The 17,852-nt window shown below is 32.5% G+C and overlaps 1 protein-coding gene across 1 annotated transcript; it reads left to right on the forward strand.

The window, feature by feature from the left end:
* Positions 1 to 1,927: 1,927 nt before the first annotated feature.
* LOC143595159 (protein FAR1-RELATED SEQUENCE 5-like) lies at positions 1,928 to 17,099 on the forward strand. Its single transcript, XM_077074265.1, has 12 exons — positions 1,928 to 2,281; positions 2,369 to 2,456; positions 2,544 to 2,692; positions 2,803 to 2,878; positions 14,046 to 14,186; positions 14,244 to 14,823; positions 14,913 to 15,171; positions 15,805 to 16,060; positions 16,091 to 16,166; positions 16,274 to 16,367; positions 16,497 to 16,758; positions 16,906 to 17,099. Exons 1-12 carry the CDS (start codon positions 1,928 to 1,930, stop codon positions 17,097 to 17,099), a joined length of 2,529 nt encoding a protein of 842 aa, XP_076930380.1.
* The last annotated feature ends 753 nt before the right edge of the window (positions 17,100 to 17,852 follow it).

Here is a 17,852-nt window from a genome sequence, read left to right on the forward strand (position 1 = left end):
GTGATAAATCTTCTAATGATGAACAGAAATGATGTGGAAAATGAAGTTTTGAATACTCTGTATGGAGATTTTGATGATGATATGTTGAGAAAGGAGAAGGAAATTGTGGCTGATGAAGAAGAACTAAAAAGATTAGAAGATGAAATTGACAGTTTTCCCACTCAATCTAAAGAGGAAAGAATTAGAAAAGAAAAGGGGAAAGCCATAATTGAATCGAATCTGATGATGACCCTGTTGATACACAGGATGTGGATGATGAAGAAGATGATAAGGATGCACTGGCAGCCAAAAGGCATGCCAATATTGTGAGAGAAACAATAGAGAGGAAATTCATTGCCCAAACTATGACTGCTGAAGAGCTGGCTGAGCAAGAATCCTTAATTGAACAAGCAAACATTGCCAGGACTCTTGATGAGAATGATGATGATGCTGACCAGGAGGTCATTGAGGTCTTGATAAAGATGAAACAAGCTGAGGAGGTTGACAACACCTTAGCTTTGGTTATTAGTAAGTTTGCTGAAGCTGGAGCTCCAACCACTGCTGAAACTACACATAATGAACCTATCAAGCAGTTGGTACCTGATAAAACTGGAGAATCTCTTGAAACTATATTCTCCAATAGATGGGTTGAAGGAATTATGGAAGATATTGAGAAGGAATGGAGTTGTAACGATGATGTCAAATTTGGGAAGAAATATACTAGGAAGAGGCTCAGAGATGATGAATATAATCAAGGGGATGATAAAATTTTGAAGAAAATGGCTAAGAAGGATGGTGATCCTGAATATATTGTTGAAAGCTCTAAGGAACACTTAGGTATTGTAAAGGTTGTTCCTATTCAGGTAGTTATGCCTGATGCTGAACCTGAACTTGATGAACCTAGAATAGAAGCACTTGATGAATCAACTGAGAATGATGATACTGAAGTTGATGAAAGTGATGAAGATGATGATAATGACAATTCTGAAGATGTGAATGATGACGATGTGAATGATGATGATAGTAATGATGATAATAACAATGATGATGATGATGGACAAGCTGATAAAGCTGAAACTGAAAATGTTGAATCTGTTGTCTCACCTCAGATTGAAATGACTTATGTACAGAGGGAGAACATACAACAGAGTCTCAATGAAGCAAGAAGGAATAATCCTCTGATTGTGAGTCTGATAAGACATGGGTACAAATTTGAAAACTTGGCTTCTCTATCTGATGAGGAGTTGCAAAAGATGGTTGATAAAGAAGATTATGAAATAAGGAAAAGGATTGAAAAGAAAAATAAAGATTCTATGAAGTATAGAGAATTTTTAGAAGGCATGGATTGAATAAGAAGGATCTGAGCAGAATGTATGAGTTGGAGAGACATTATAATTTGACAAGAGAAACCATAGAAAAAGAAGAGAAGGAAAGATTGGCAAGAGAGGTAAAACACACTGAAAAGATAAATGAATTGTCAAAGTGATTTGGTGGAAAATGTAAATATTTGATTGACAAAGAAATGGCTTCATAGTTGGTTGACAGTCTTACAAAGGAAAAGGTTGAATCTCACTTTGGAAGACTATCAATGAAAGACCAACCAGAATCATCTACCAAGAAATCAAGACTCGTATCCCTGGCTGAAAAGAGCAAAATTGAAAAAAAGAAGAAATGGGAAAATGAGAAATTAGAATTGTTGTATAGATTGATGGAAGCAAGGGGGAGACTCAGTGAACTTGAAGGAATGCGCAGAACAGACAAACTAGCTCTGCTCATGTCTGAGATGGAGAAGGATAATTTGGAAAGAGCTGAAGCATCAAAACCATTTGTCCCTATACAAGTCAAACCAGAACCTATTGAACACAGAGATCCATGGGAAGATGAGGAGATGATCAAGATCCTAAAGGAAATAATGAAAAATAAAAGGATGAAATAAAATGCTTTCGATATGCTGGGAAAAGCACAATTGAAACAACTGTTTTATGAACAAAAGGCAGAATGGGAGAAAGTGTTGGAAAAGCAAAAGAACCCCAGAAGTTTTATAGATGGACCTGGTGGAGTAAAGTTTGTACCAACCAGTCAGGTTCGGGATGAAAATATGATGGATATGATTGGCAGATTATTTAGAGATAGAGGTGAAAACCTTGTAGATCTGTTAAATATGCCAGCGGAGATGGTGATCTCCATGTATGAGAAGAAATTTGGTTTAGAAAAGGCCACTAAACCCAGGAAAGTTGTTCCTACAAGGCCTTCAACTTCAAGAGGACAAAGCTCTTCAAGAGGACAGAGTTCTACAACCAGAGTTACTCAACAAAGACAAGAAAGGCCGTGAACTGATGTGGACCTACCTGTAAAGCTGTTTTATGACTCTGTTTCTCATACATTGAAGGTAGTGATGGAAAGTAGAGAATTAAAAGAGATTATCTTCAAAGATGACTTTGCTGAATACAAGAAAGAACAATTGGAAAAGATAGCAAGTCTGGATTTGTATGACTATCATAATAGAAATAAACTTGTTGGCAGGTAGTAGAATGAGCTGTCTAAATATTTGAAGAGTGAAGCAGGGATGGGATTCCCTTTGTTGAAACAAAAGAAGTGGAGCTTGTCCAAATATGAAAAGACCAAGAGTGACAAGAGGATTAGTGACATCAAATGTGCTGAATTTGGATACAATTCCAGTGTAAAGAACAATAATCCTCTATCCAACACGATGGCATGCTTAAGTATGACAAGAAGAATGAGAAGACCCAACCATGAGGTTCAGCAGAATAGTAGAATCACAAGAATTGATTATGATGAAAACAATGGTTTTCACATTCTCAGGAACTCACTGGAATGACATTGGGAATGATCAAGAATGATGAAGTCCTGACCTTCCTTCATGATGAGGATTTGAAATGTATAATGAACTGGACAATTCCTGAAAATCATCCTCATCAACAACAATTATTTATATTTAAGGAAAAAGGCAGGAGGTGTAAGATTTGAAAGAAGACAAGCCGTCTACAATTCAAGAAAATGAATATCATTTTTAGATTAGGTTTTGCTATGTAATGTCCAGTAGACAGAATTCTCACTTTGTAATATTTTGATTTGGTAATGTAATTTGAGGATTTGATGTGTATTTTGATCTAAGTGTAAGTAACCATAGAGGTGTTTTGGTACAGCTGAGGGTGTTCCAATATAGGGGGAGATTGTTGGGATGAGATAATGGACTTAAGGAAGATTGGAATCTTCTCAACCTCCCTAAAAACGACTAAGTATAGACATCGGGCACACTGGGACATCCGAGCAAGCTTTTACTTAAGCCTAGCAAGGTATTTTGCCTTCCGGACAGAGTTATTTTCTTGAAGTTTTCCAAAGTGATAATCCGAGCAGGGTTCACTTTGTCTAGCAAGGTATTCTTCAGGTCAAGCATAGTTTGTTGCTTACTAGCAAGCTCTTGTCTAAACCAAGCTAATAAAGCCAAGCATTTTGGAAGAACTAGCAAAGTTTGATTAATAAACAGTAGTTCGAGCATGCTTTGGGAAAGTTATTCAAGAAACATTCTAAGGACTTTCTCTAGCAAGGTTCAACTCCGAGCAATCTACAATGCTACTAGCACAAGATTAAACCGTGTTACCAGCACACTATGGTTTGCTTAATAAGTTATTCATTAACAAAGAGTTGAAAGGATTCATGAAGAATAGTTTGCTCGTAGGATCATAATGAGCAAAGTTTGCTATGGTCAGGAAGATTGAAGTCTGCTGGGTAAGTATTTTCTAAGAAAAAATACTCCAAGTAAAGTCTACCCGGAGAACTGTTCTCCAGCACACTTCAAGGTTATTAGGTCTACTCGATGAAGACAAAGCTCCAAAGCCTACCCGGAGACCTGTTTTACACTTAGTATATTTTGTAATATGTTTTTCTGATTATGTATTAATGATTAGGGTTTATAGAAGGAATGACAGCTTTCAGGAGGCTGGCCTATAAATAGAATGATCTAAAGCACGCCTCCTAGAACGCACAAGGATGGATGCTTGACAGACACCTGAATTAGTTGACAACGATTTGACGGCTGACATATTCTTACGGATATTCTGCCTAGAATCATATCATTCCTTTCTTAGAAACCTAATGATTTCCTTTTTGTAATCGACTTACTTACTTAATGGAAATATTTTGAGTATTTGTGTGTGTGTGTGTCTTTATTGTGTCCTTCAAGCAACAATTAGTGTGTCATTGATTCCGTCTTTAATACACTATTATTCTTCTCCAATCTAGCCGCGTCGTTAACCTTCTTGTCAAAACTCTTTGTGTGGTTTACGACATAGATGGATTGAGTGATCAATCGGGACCGATAGACGGATTTCCAGAGTGTCAGAAAAATGCAGATATTTTTAAAAGTCGACCGAAGCTTATGAAGAGAGAGAGATGGGGGTGGGAAGGAGAGAGGAGAGTAAAGGAGATGATAAAAGATAAAATGTAAGAAAGAGAAAGACTTTTTGTGTGTGTGGGAAAATGTGTAGGAGAGAGAAATTGATTTTGACATAAAGTAAAAAATAGTAAATTACCTTATTACCGTTTTGTACTTTATACCATTTAAATAATAAAAAGAAAATAAGAAATATATTCAGTTAAACTCAACCATAGATTATATTTGATCAATGATGGATATAGAGTTTCAATAGTTTTCACAACTCAACAAGGTTTTCTTTATAGCGTTGCCCCATATATTTATCTTGTTTGTGATATAACAATTTGTGTAGGATCCATAAATTGTTGGTAGGAATGAAAGACAACTTTTTTATGTGGCATACGTAATTGGTGTCTAGTAATGATAAACAATGTTTTATATATAGAGTTTGTGTAGGATACATGCACGTACGTTGTTTGTGATATAACAATATGTAGGATCCATAAATTGTTGTGTTGAAATAAAAGTGACCTGAATGTTTACAAATTAATAAAAGAATTAGTATGTTGGGTTAAATTAAATAAAATATAAATTAACTAATAGTATTATATTGCTGTGTAACTTACCATTAATTATAACTTATTACCAAATAAGACAATCAATTATTTTGCCATCATGCCCTTCTAATTAAATTATCATAAATTAAAAGAAAGTTATGTAATTTGTTAGAATCATTTCTTAAGCTAACATCACTTCACGCATGAACTTAAATGTGACAATCGTGACGAAACGAGGTACACCTTAATTAATACGTAACGAGTAAACAATTAACCGGTTATATCATATCGAGTAAACGATTAACCAAATGATAATGAGTATGACCCGGATATATCTGGGTCCATATACGAGTGATATATGTATTATAACAACAAACATATTGATATTATAGCCCTAGTATGCGCAATACCACTTAAACGAAAAGATTTTCGTTTAATGATACGAGTGAACTTAAACCCGATCGTAAGAACCAAAACAAGCATTGTATCATCAGCTAAGCCGAAAAAGACTTATAGAACACTCATATAAGATGTTTTAAGCAATTTGGGAAAATATTTTGTATTTTTACAAGGAGTCATTACGTTTTTATTAATTTATAAAAATTAGCTGAGAAACACTCGTTTTTGCGTTGTTTATCAAACCAAAACTATTTTTCTTGCCAAAAAACCAAACCCGAACTAAATTTGGACTCATTTATTCAAGTTTGGCACGAAAATCAAGGCATATTGGGCCAAAAGAGAGGCCCAAAGGGCCATTATATGAGACGGTCGCAAGTTCGGGGTGGACCCCCCTTATGTAACTTCCTAATTAAGTCTTCCTTTCCTGATATTTTTGCACAAAACTCAAACCAGCTCAATTTTCAGTAGATCTTCTTCACCTTTCTAGCCAAAAACTAGAGGTAATGATCCATTTAAATGAGTTTTACACTTGATTAATATGGTTTAAACATTAAAACTCAGGTCTTGATAAGTAAAAATGATAACTAACCATGTAAAAGCCTTTAAAATGATCCAAAATCATATTTTAATCTTAGACATGGTTAGTAATCAGAAGCATATGGAAGTTTGGTAAAAAGAATATGAATTAGAACGTTTATATCGCGTTTTTACGGTTTGCAAACTCGATTTCAAACCCTAGCCGAAACCCTAATTTGCAAGGCTTGATGGTTGATGTTAAATGCTGGGTTTTGTGTTATATGACCTTTATATATACTAAATAAAGAACCAAGAACCCGGAGAGGCGATAAAAATGCCTAAACACTCGGAAAACCGTAAAGGTAATAACCGATTACTCGTTTAAGGGTTGTTTAGGATTATATTGTGACATGCTTGTTGTTTGACTATGAAACTTTTCAAGAACCTCATAGATCATATGAATGAGTCCCTGTCCAGATTTGGTAATGCTTAGATAAACGGAGAATATTTGGCGATTTTACTACTGTTTATTGTTGATTTACTATGAAATATAGCTAAATTACTTGAAAATTAATGAAAGACTATGGAGAACTTAGAAATAAAATTGTAAGATCACACAGAAAATTTTAGATCACTTGGAGAAGTTTAGGTATGGTTTGTGCATTTTCGTTTAATTGAGATTTAACAGCTGAATGCGCAAAAAGGTAATTTGGCCAAAGAGTTAAGTTCTGTAAATTTTACAGGGATTACTTGATGTTATTTTGACCACTCCAAAAAATTATCTAGTTTTTCAGGAATCGTTTCGTATAAACAGGTGATTTATCGGTAAATTGTAACATATAAACGAATTTTTATAGATAAATAAACAAGTTTAATAGTTCTGGAATTATTTTAATAAAATTCTGCATATTTTAATTTTTAGTATAAAAATTCTCACAATTTATATATATTTATATAAAGAGTTATAATAACTTAAAATTATAAGTTATATATGTTTTGATAAAACCGGCAGCGTTATGTTTAACGAACTGACTGGTATGTCAAAACATCAAAAGTGGTCAAATATATAGTTATGAATGGATTTGATAAAAAGAACTTTTTAAGAAATTTCTGGATAATTCGGGTGAATTGTACGCGTTATGTACAATTAAACCCGTATGAAAACGAAAACGAAAACGAACCATGCGACCAATCGAGGTACTAAAACCCTATTTTTTTATATATCGAATCATTTTATAAAACAGTACGTTCACTCAAGTTTGTGTGATCTTACCTAATTCCAAAACGTGTAAAATACCAACTTGGCAAGGCATGAAATACGGTCAAACTAAGCCAAGACTGATTTTAAACATTTGATATCATACAACGTCACAATCTAATACTACTGGCATGTTCTGGGCGTAACAACCAACCCAAACTAGATATACAACCCGATTCAGCTTAAAGATTGTACTAGTATTAACAATACAATACGGATTACATGGATTGTGCTATAATCGAGGCATCCCAGTTACAGCAGTGTGTTGCTGATACCATAATACTATAAGGTGAGTTTCATGACCCTACTTTTAAACTGTTTTATGAACTTTTAGGGTAAAAAAATTGATACATATATCTATCTATTTGGAAACGTTTTATGATGTGAATTATCTAAGTGCTAACACTTGAAAGTCCCCCCCCCCCCCCCCCACACACATGAGTGATTAACTACAAGGTTGTGGCATGTGAATAGTATTATTGGTTTGAAAAACCCAATTGATAGGGCCGGTGGGGTATGCCGGGACACGTTTTACAATTGCACATGACTATATAAACCTGTTGTAACATGCTATGTGGTGTTAGACATAGTACCTGTTTGGGGAAAAAGGGCCAATGTGGCCTTGAGGAAGTGCGTGGACAGTAAGGGGCCACGTAATAACCGCGCGTCCAGGGTTCATTTGTGGCTTAGTATAATTACATCAAATACATACAAAACATGAAACTCACCAACTATTCGTAGTTGGCCCGTTTTAACATACTTTTTAGGTATTCCAAAGTTGGAATGATGTGCTAAATGCTAATTGCTCAAGTGATAAATCATAGTGATGTAGATAGAAACAAATATACCGTTAAAGAATAAAGCGTCCTAAAGAACTGGTTATTTTGTGAACGCTTAGTTTGTAAACTATAGTTAAAACCATGTATCATAATGTAAATTAATTTGTTAATTTTCTTTATAAATAATGTTGTTGATACCAGAGTTATCTGTTACATTCCCGAGTCACGCTTCCGCATTTTCCTAGTCGAGGTGTGATAGAAGTTGGTATCAGAGCCATTGGTTATAAAGAATCAAGATGTCCCTTAGTATACCTAATATAACCGTAAGCTCTATTATCTATGAGAATAAAGAATATTTAATATATATATATATATATATATATATTTATTGATGACTATTTGGTTGAACTCAAATGGACAAGTGGGTTATTATGGTCTGGAACGTAATAACGGACTTAGTCGTACGCGGGAATTCGGAAAGAAATCGCTAGACACTTAAGTAGGTAAAAAAGGCAACATACGTGTATAAAAATATAACATTAATTATATATACATGTATATGAATACTTATCTATGCTATGTTTATGAATACATGTACACATTAAACTTTAATTAATATTATACCTTATTATAAATAAATTATCGAGAAAAATTATTCTTATACTAACCTTTGTGTAGATGGATGTTGAGAGCTAGAGCTTGTGCAGCTGATCAAATACCAACAATATCCATTGAAGAGGAAGAACCAGAAGAAGACCCTGGGAGGATCTAGAGAATAACGAAGATGAAGAGATAGGCGAAAGTGAGGGACATGGTTCCCTATGAGTCACCTGTTGATGAGCCTGACTTATCAGGCTATATGTGTGATAGTTATCCCTTAGGACATCACCTAGGCATGAGGTAGGAGCCACCGGTACTTACCACTCAGCTATTAGAGCTCCTAGATCTCCCACACCACCATCACACCATATCCCGGTGACATTATGTAAATCGAGATTAAATAAAAATATACATATGTGTATAATTAGATTTTTTTTTGTTTTATAAATTTTTTCATATTTTTTAACGAGTTTTTTTATGGCCTAAAATGGTTCTCAAAGTTCTCAATTTAAAAAATTCTCTTAGGATCCTCACCCTATATATATATATATATATATATATATATATATATATATATATATATATAAATTCTTAATTGTTAAACCCAATCACTCAACTTATTTAACCCTATTTCTATTTTAAAAAATTTGTTTACACAACCAAAATCATAACAAATAAGTTCATTTAAATATGTATTTGTTTAAGCCCAATAATATATATTTTTTACTAAAGACCAAATTTTTTCTAGCCTTCAGCCCAAAATTTTTTAACGATTCTCGGGGAGCTTGATAAGAATTTTACCATAGAACTAGCCACAAAAAGAAAATTGAAACTTATGACATAGTTAAAGGATGTGCGTTTAAGTTAGAAGGTTTTTGCTTTAGTATCGATCATTTACCGGTTTTTCTTGGTAGTTTTGACATTGATTGCCCAAGAATCAGGTTGAGATCGTATGTTATGAGAAGATAGTTCGTCTTCCACTTTTGAATGGTGAGTATCAGTCTTGTTTGTCAAGAAAAAGATGCGTCATTCAAAATGTGCATTGATTATCGAGAGCTAAATAAGCTTATTATCAAGAATGGATATCCTATGCTAAGATTTGATGACTTGTTCGATCAATAGCAAGGTCCGGGTTTATATTCTAAGATCGATCTGCGATGAGGTTATCATCATTTAATATTTTTCAAGGAACATATTCCAAAGACCGCATTTAGAACGCGATATGGCCATTTACCAATCTGCCATAGCCTGCCACCGAGTGCAAAATCCACGATGCATGATTAATCGGATCACAACGAATAAAGGCATAAGAGTAAACCACAATTACTCTTAACATTTCATAGAATTTAGTTGAATTACATAAGTCTCAAGCAAACAACCAAACAAACGTGTTCTTAGGGTTTGTTTTTCAAGTTTCGGGTTTTTTGGGTCGAGTTCTTGGGGTTTCAAAGTTTTAAATCTAGACTCGAGACCCAAGCTAAATCTCTGCCGATTTTTTTAGGTTTGTTTATTTGGGTTGGGTTAAGCGGGTTTCGAGTATCCTATAAAACAAAATAAAAAAGAATTAAAATAAATTACAATGCTAAAATTAAAGCAACATATTCTTCTTTACTCATAATATAAATAAATCGATAATAAACCAACATAACTGTAACAACTTGGTTTTTCTAATTAATATTCTTATCCGTTACCCGACCCATTTTTATGTTCGGGAAATTTAAACGATAAAATATCGCGTCAATCGAGTATTTATTAGTTTATTAATATTTTTTTATTATATTTGTTTAATATATAATAATTAACTTTTGATGTATATTCAATTATTACCCTACACTATACTTTAACCTATTTTTATACCCCCATCCAAACTTCAGGGACTAAATAGCAAAATCTGAATATTATAACAACCCATAAACTCGTATTCATATTCATATCGTATACCCGTTTAGTTGCTTGGAAATAAATTCTCGTTATTAATATTGGAATTAATTTAGGATTAATATACCTCTTGCTTAATCGAGCTCACCGACTGTTTTAATTAGGAAAACGAAATCATATTGATTCGTATTAACCATTATGAACAATCCGTCCTAACCCGTAAATCAATATACCTTATAATCATCATCATAATTCAATTAAAGTTGCAGACACCCTCATTATAGCAGCGTAAACAGTAACCCTATATCTAACTACGTTAATAGACCATTTTTTGAGTGTTCTTGTGGGTTTTTCTGTCCGTCGGGTTTCGATTGAAATTGATGTCGTCCTTTAACCCTTAAAGGTAATTTATTATATGGTTTTGCTCGTTTTGATCCACTCCGCAATAGTCCTAACATCTATTGATCAAACGCTTAACGGGTTGATTGATTGTTTGATTTAGGGTTCTTGTCTTATTTTGGCTTCTGGTTATATTCAAATATTTACAAACTATAACCAACAGATCTGTTAGAGAAGCTGTTTATGTGTGTGTATGTGTTGAGTTGAGCCGGCCACCCTCTTCGAGTCCCGGCACCCCTTTTTGGTAATTAATATTTTAATTACTTTAACCTTTAAAATATGTTATACATATTATATATATAATAATAAACCAATATTTTTACAAAACCGACACCTTAACTAATCGTTTTCCAGAACATTGGTTAAAGCTATATATATATATATATATATATATATATATTGTGCGTGTGTGTACTTAGAATATCACATTAGTTAACATATAGTGTTTAGAAAAAGATTTATATTTTATACAATATTATTATTATTTATTATTTATTATTTATTATTTACAATATTAATTTCATAAGAAATTTTATTTAATACTAAATGTATATATTAAAGATATTTTAGTTTAAAATAAATATTTTTAAAAAGTCTCTTTATATAAACTATAAAATCTTTATAATTAATTATTTAAGTATTTTAGTGTATTTTATATAAATAAAATCATATTTATTACGATAAAATTTTGATAATAAAATTTATAATAATCTAAGTTATATTTAACTTTCGTAAGATTATACTCGACCATCAATTTCCGAGTCTCTGTCTAGTTTTTAGTTTTGTATTTATTTCCTCAATTATTGTATTAGGATTTCTCATCGGTATTTCCCAAAAAGCGTGATTCATCGCTTATCTAATCATTCTCGTTTTTGCTTATATACTAAGGTGAGTATCTAACTCCTCTTCTTTTTACTCATTTTTACTGTATTGGAGACGTATGCATTCGTAGATATTTTATTACTATATATTACTCAACTTGCAACTGTTAGTCATGTGTCTTTAACAATTTATGCCTAACGTGCTATATGCTTATATGCTTTACTTGAATACATTTCGGAGAGGTCTAACGTATTCTCAGACTAGTATGATCATACGCCCGTCGTGTAGCCATTGTTCAGTTCATCTGGCATCGAACTTACCGGCAACATATTTACTTGTTCATTTGGTTAAATTGTGTACCTCACTTGACACAGTTTGCACTTTTATTTATTATTATATATTCATAAAAATCTGGTGTTTTACTCACTCACCCTAGTGTTGACAAAACCAATTTGTATTTTTTAACGCATATGCAGGTAATCGTATGAGATGATTCTCAAGCTTGTTTGGAAGAAAAATTAGGATTGCATGCTAGAGAGAAGAAACGAGAACTTGAATTTTTATTTTTGTCTTTACTTATCTTAATTATGGATTATGTACTTGGCATTTGAAAATTGTTGGATTTATTTAATTTGAATTAATAAATATTATAATTTAATTATTGCACGATAGTACCTTGAGAGCTATGAGCAATCATCTCACACCCCGACATTTCTGACTTAGGTTGGGGTGTGACAATAACTTGATAAAACAATCCAAAAAAAAAATAACAAAGTCAAACCATAATAAAAACAAATAATAAAAAAATAAAAAAACTCTTCTTCAATAAACCATGATTAGAGTGCTCGATCATAAATCATAAACATAAATAAACAATAAACAGTCGGTTTATAATAGGTGGAATGAGAACAATAGATATGTGCTATATCATAATAGCTTTAGCGGCCAAAGCTTAGCTTATTATACCAAAAATATATTTGGTTTTTAAAATTAAAAGTTTATTCGGGCTTTTCGGGTTGACCCGAAATCCAAAATCAAACCCAATAACCAATCGAATTACTTCGATTCGGGTTAGTCTTTTCTCGAGTTTAGGTTTCTCGGGTCGGGTTCTGATATAGTTTTCTCGGTTTCGGTTTAAAGTGACAACTCTACCTATCATCGTGTCCTATTACCTGAAACACGTATAAAAAGAGTTCACTAATATCGTTGGTGAGATTCTAGGTTTTAAGAAAAAAAAAACTAACAAGTTAGGCATAAGGTACACAATTCAATTTCAAGTTCATAGTATAAGCATATTAACAAACAACCACACGTTTAGACATGCAATTCAACCTAGTAACGATTAACGACTGAATAATGTGCTACGACCCCTTGGTTGTACTAAAATGAACGATGTTCAACTCATAGAGTTGTCCATAAAGTATGATGCAGTTCCATCCTATGGCCATATTAATGTCGTAGGCTTGATACCAATCTAGGTCGATGAATATGGTGTTTTCTGAACATAAGAGATCAAAAATACAATTTACTATAAACGTAAAATATAAAAATTGTACTTTTTCTTGACTAAAAAACTAGCTCCAAAAATGATACTAATTTTCAAAACGTTTACAATTTATAAAACTACCAAGAATAGAACACTAAACACTAACTAATAAAATTTTCGACAAGAGAACTTTTTTACATATTTCCTCTTCCCTAAGATAAAATAATTACATACATCCCCAATTCATAAATATCAATTGCATATTTTCTCTTAATAATATATATATATATAGATAGATAAAGGATCCAATACAAAAATTGGTTATCGTACATTACGTACGCGAGGCTTCCTATCGTTGATGACCAATTTCATTAATTTGATCGCGTAAGTTAACAGAAGGGTGTTTTTGTCTTTTTACATTATTTTTAAAAGTTAATCGCGCCTGTATAATAAACGGTTTTTGCATATACCCTGTTTTATTGAATTTGATCTTTGTACCCAAAATCTGCTTAACAATTAGCGAGTTGTTGTTCGATTAGCTTTGACGGTCTTCGTTGATTTTTAGCGTCATGTATTACGATCATCAAAGTAAGTAATTGTAGGTTTAATTCTAATCAATTGTTATTTATTTAGCTGTATATTGTAGGTTTAATTGACGGATAAATTAATTTTTTTGATTTTTAGGTTTTTTTTGTTGAATTTTATGATCGATATTGTGTTTTATAGTTTGTCAACTAATTGTGATTCGATTAGACTTCAAGTTATGTATTTTAATAGCAAATCATGTATTAAAACGTATAATTTGGTTAGTAATTGTGATTCGGTTAGAACATATTATAACGTATTAGAACGCATTAATTTATTTTGATGTTTGATTATATTTTAAATTATATTTATTTTCGTATGTATTTTCTAAACTGTAATTAGTTGTTTTTTAGGCAAATTTTTTTGACTTAAATTGCTTTTTGTTTATCAGATCCTTCATCAGATGTTGTTATACCGCAAGTTAATGCATCTTGTAAACCTGTAAAAGGAATGATTTTTGAATCTATTGATCATGCATATGATTTCTATTGTGAATATGCAAAGAAAGCTGGTTTTTGTGTTCGTAAAGGAGGTTCGTAAATGAATTATGGTTTATTAAAGTCTAAATATTTTACATGTTCCAAAGAAGGTCATAAACCTGCAAACAGTTATGATTCTATGGCTGAAAAAGATGGTTCCAATAGACCGTATTATAAAAGAAAGAAGAGACCAACAATTCGGTGTGGTTGTCGAGCTCAAATTTTTCTAAAATCTGTTGACGGTTTGAGGTTTGAAATAAACGATTTTGTCAAAGGACATAATCATGAACTGGTGGATGCAAAAGATATGCATTTTGTTCGATCAAATTGGAAGTTGACTCATGTACAACAAGATATTATATATGAGTTGTCAACATTGAATTTGGGCCATGTTAAGGCGTTTAATATTATGAGGACAAAGTATGGAGGATTTGAGGAAGTTTGGGCTACAAAAGACGTTTGTAAGAATTTCAAACAAAGTTTAACTTGTTATATTGGGGAGTATGATGCGGAACTAGTTGTACAAAAATTAAGTGGGAAGAAAAACTGTTGTGATGGTTATTCGTTTGAGTATACTGTTAATTCTTATGGTGAATTAGATCGTTTATTTTGGGCGGATGAAATTTCAAAGAAAAATTATTTGGCTTTTGGAGATATTATATCATTTGATGCAACATTTAAGACCAACAAGCATGTCAAGTTAATACATTTGTTTTTTAATTTTTTATTTTTTTTACATATTTTTTTAATTCGTTTTCTAATAATTTTGTTTTTTACAGGTACAATATGGTTTTTGTACCATTTACTTCCATTGATAATCACTGTCGTAATGTTACAGTTGGTGCTGCGTTATTATCATCTGGATCTATTGAATCTTATTCATGGCTTTTGAAAGTTTTTCTTGATTCTTTTGGAATTGCCCCAAAGGTGGTTGTTACTGATCAAGATCCAGCAATGAAGCAAGCAATCTCCTTAGTTTTACCAAACTCGAGACATCGGTTATGTATGTGGCACGTTATGAAAAAACTTGCTGATAAGGTAACTTTTTAATGTATTCAATGTACTATGCATATGTTTCAGAACTTATTAGAATGTCTAAACATATTAGTATCCATCATTAATTAATAGCTGCATATTTTTTAAATGTGTTACGTTTAAGAACGTATAAATATATTACTGTTTTAGTATATTTTAGGTCATATTTGTATTAGTGTTAGAACGTTTGTGAACGTGTATAACAAACTAGCATGCATTAGTGTGCTTTAAGTGTGTATTTTTTAACGTATAAGAACGTGTTATATCCGTCCATATTTTTAACGTGTAAGAACGTATAAGAACGTATTATGCATATGTTTCAAAACGTATTTGGGTCTAAACATATTATTATCCATCATTATTTGATAGCTGCATATTTTTTTGAATGTGTTAGAACGTTTAAGGATGTATAAACATATTACTGTTTTAGTATATTTAGTTCATATTTGTATTAGTGTTAGAACGTTTTAGAACGTGTATAACAAACTAGCATGCATCAGAGTGTTTTAAGTGTGTATTTTTTAATGTATAAGAACGTGTTATATCCATCCATATTTTTAAAGTGTAAGAACGTATAAGAACATTTTTTAACTGATGTTGATCTTATTACCAAATTATTATTTTTTGTTACATCAGGTTGGTGCTACCCTTTGGAACAATGAAGATTTCAAACGTAAAATATGTGACATTGTTTGGACGGATGCAATTTCTCAATCCGAATTCGAAACGCAGTGGGAACTTATAATGAAGGAATATGATCTTGAAACAAATAAATGGTTGTGTGACATGTTTGAAATGAGATATGATTGGATTCCTGCTTATTACATGGATGAGCCGTTGTCTGGTCTTATGAGAACTACATCGAGATCAGAAAGTGAAAATCATTTTTTTTGTTAAGCTTCTATTTCACAGTTATCACTAGTTGAGTTCTTTAGTCATTTTGATCATTGTAAGGAGATACAAAGGCACAATGGTAGGAAAAATGATCATGATACAAGGTACACGCATCCAGATCCGGTTAGTGAAACCCTTTTGAGAAGGAAACATAACTGATGTATACAAAGGCCATTTTTAATGATTTCCAAGATGAAATGTATCATATTAGGAGCGGTGTAGCATGTTTGAAATCAACTGAAGAAGAAGATTTTGTGAGGTTTTCAGTATTTAACTTTAATGCATACGGTCCAGGCTGTTTGGAGGTATGAATTAGTTAAAGATTCTATTTTTTTTGCTTGAACGTTTTAGAACGTATTAAACCATTTTTTTAAAGTTTATTTGATTTTTTGACAGAATGTTTTAAAGTATTTTGATATATTTTTGTGTGTCAGGTTTTGTTTAAGAAGGAAGGTGAGGAAGGAATTGATTCGAAGATTTCATGCGGATGCAAAAGATTTGAACATTATGGGTTATTGTGTCGTCACAGCCTTTATATTTTAAATTTGTTTAGAGTTACAAGATTTCCAAAGAAATACATGGTCGATCGTTGGAAGAGAGATGCTGGTGTTAATCCTAGAACTGCTCCAATTTCAACTTTTGGTAATGACAAAAATTTAAAAGTCAAAGAGATCTCAAGGGAAATAACATTGGCTGGTGAGTATCTCATAAATAGCTATGCAACTGCTGTTGATGAACTTACTAAAGTCAGGGATCAAATGAACATTATGACCAAATAAGCTGATGAGACAAGATACAAAAGAACTCATTTATCAAAAAGGGATAGGTTTGCTACTATTCTAGGGTATGATCAACCATCAGAGGTGACTGTCCGCGTGCCTAGTGGTATTAAGAATAAGGGTTGCGGGTCACATAAACGGATTAAATCTCAGAAAGAGATTGCTATAAGTCGGTCTGGGAAGAAATATAGGGAATGCAAAGTTTGTCATAAACAGGGTCATAACAGTCGAACTTGTCCTCAACTTCAAGAAGAATAGTTTTTAGCGTTATTGTTTTGTTTATATTTTTTCTGTTTTTATACTTTTTATGTTTTATATTTTATGGAACGTGCAAGTTTGTATACTGGAATGTATAAGAAAATGTTTTATATTTCATGGACGTGCAAGTTTGTATAATGGAACGTATAAGAACGTGTAAATAAACTGATACTAAATAGATTTTATATCAAACCTATTCACAAACTTATTTTATTCTACCACACCACCATACCACACCATCACCACACCACACCACCACACCAGCAGTCACCAGGAAACTCTAGTTGTTGTCGAGGATCTCTTCGGCCCCTTCACGCTTTACTCTTTTATTCACCGTCACCTTGTGAGTTGTTCTCTCTAGCACATCTTGAAGCTGACCATAGTATGAAGCTTGCTTTTCCAGGTAGGTTATTGCCTGTGTCTTGAATGTGCTATCTGGTTGCTTCAGAACTTCTTTGTGAAGAGCATCGGTTTTTGTTGCTTCATCTGTCACACACCTCTTTGTATCTTCGACTACTCGTAGCCAATTGCAGTCTTCAAGCTCCATGTTGATTCTTGCTCGGAAAATGCTTTTAACAGTAACATTTCCAGAATCCATTTTCTTTTTTCAAATTTTTGTTGTGTGTTTGTGGGATGCGTTTGTTATCTTTTTATAGACTTTTTTGATTTTTTGGTTGGTGAATGAAGTTATTACAATATTTACTTAATTTATTGAACTGATTATAATTATATCTAGGCATCATAACATTTTAG

This window comes from Bidens hawaiensis, unplaced genomic scaffold (genome assembly GCF_021521415.1).
Source record: "Bidens hawaiensis isolate Kalapana, Puna unplaced genomic scaffold, B.hawaiensis_p1.1 tig00044754_1, whole genome shotgun sequence".
NCBI classification, from domain to species: Eukaryota; Viridiplantae; Streptophyta; class Magnoliopsida; order Asterales; family Asteraceae; genus Bidens; species Bidens hawaiensis.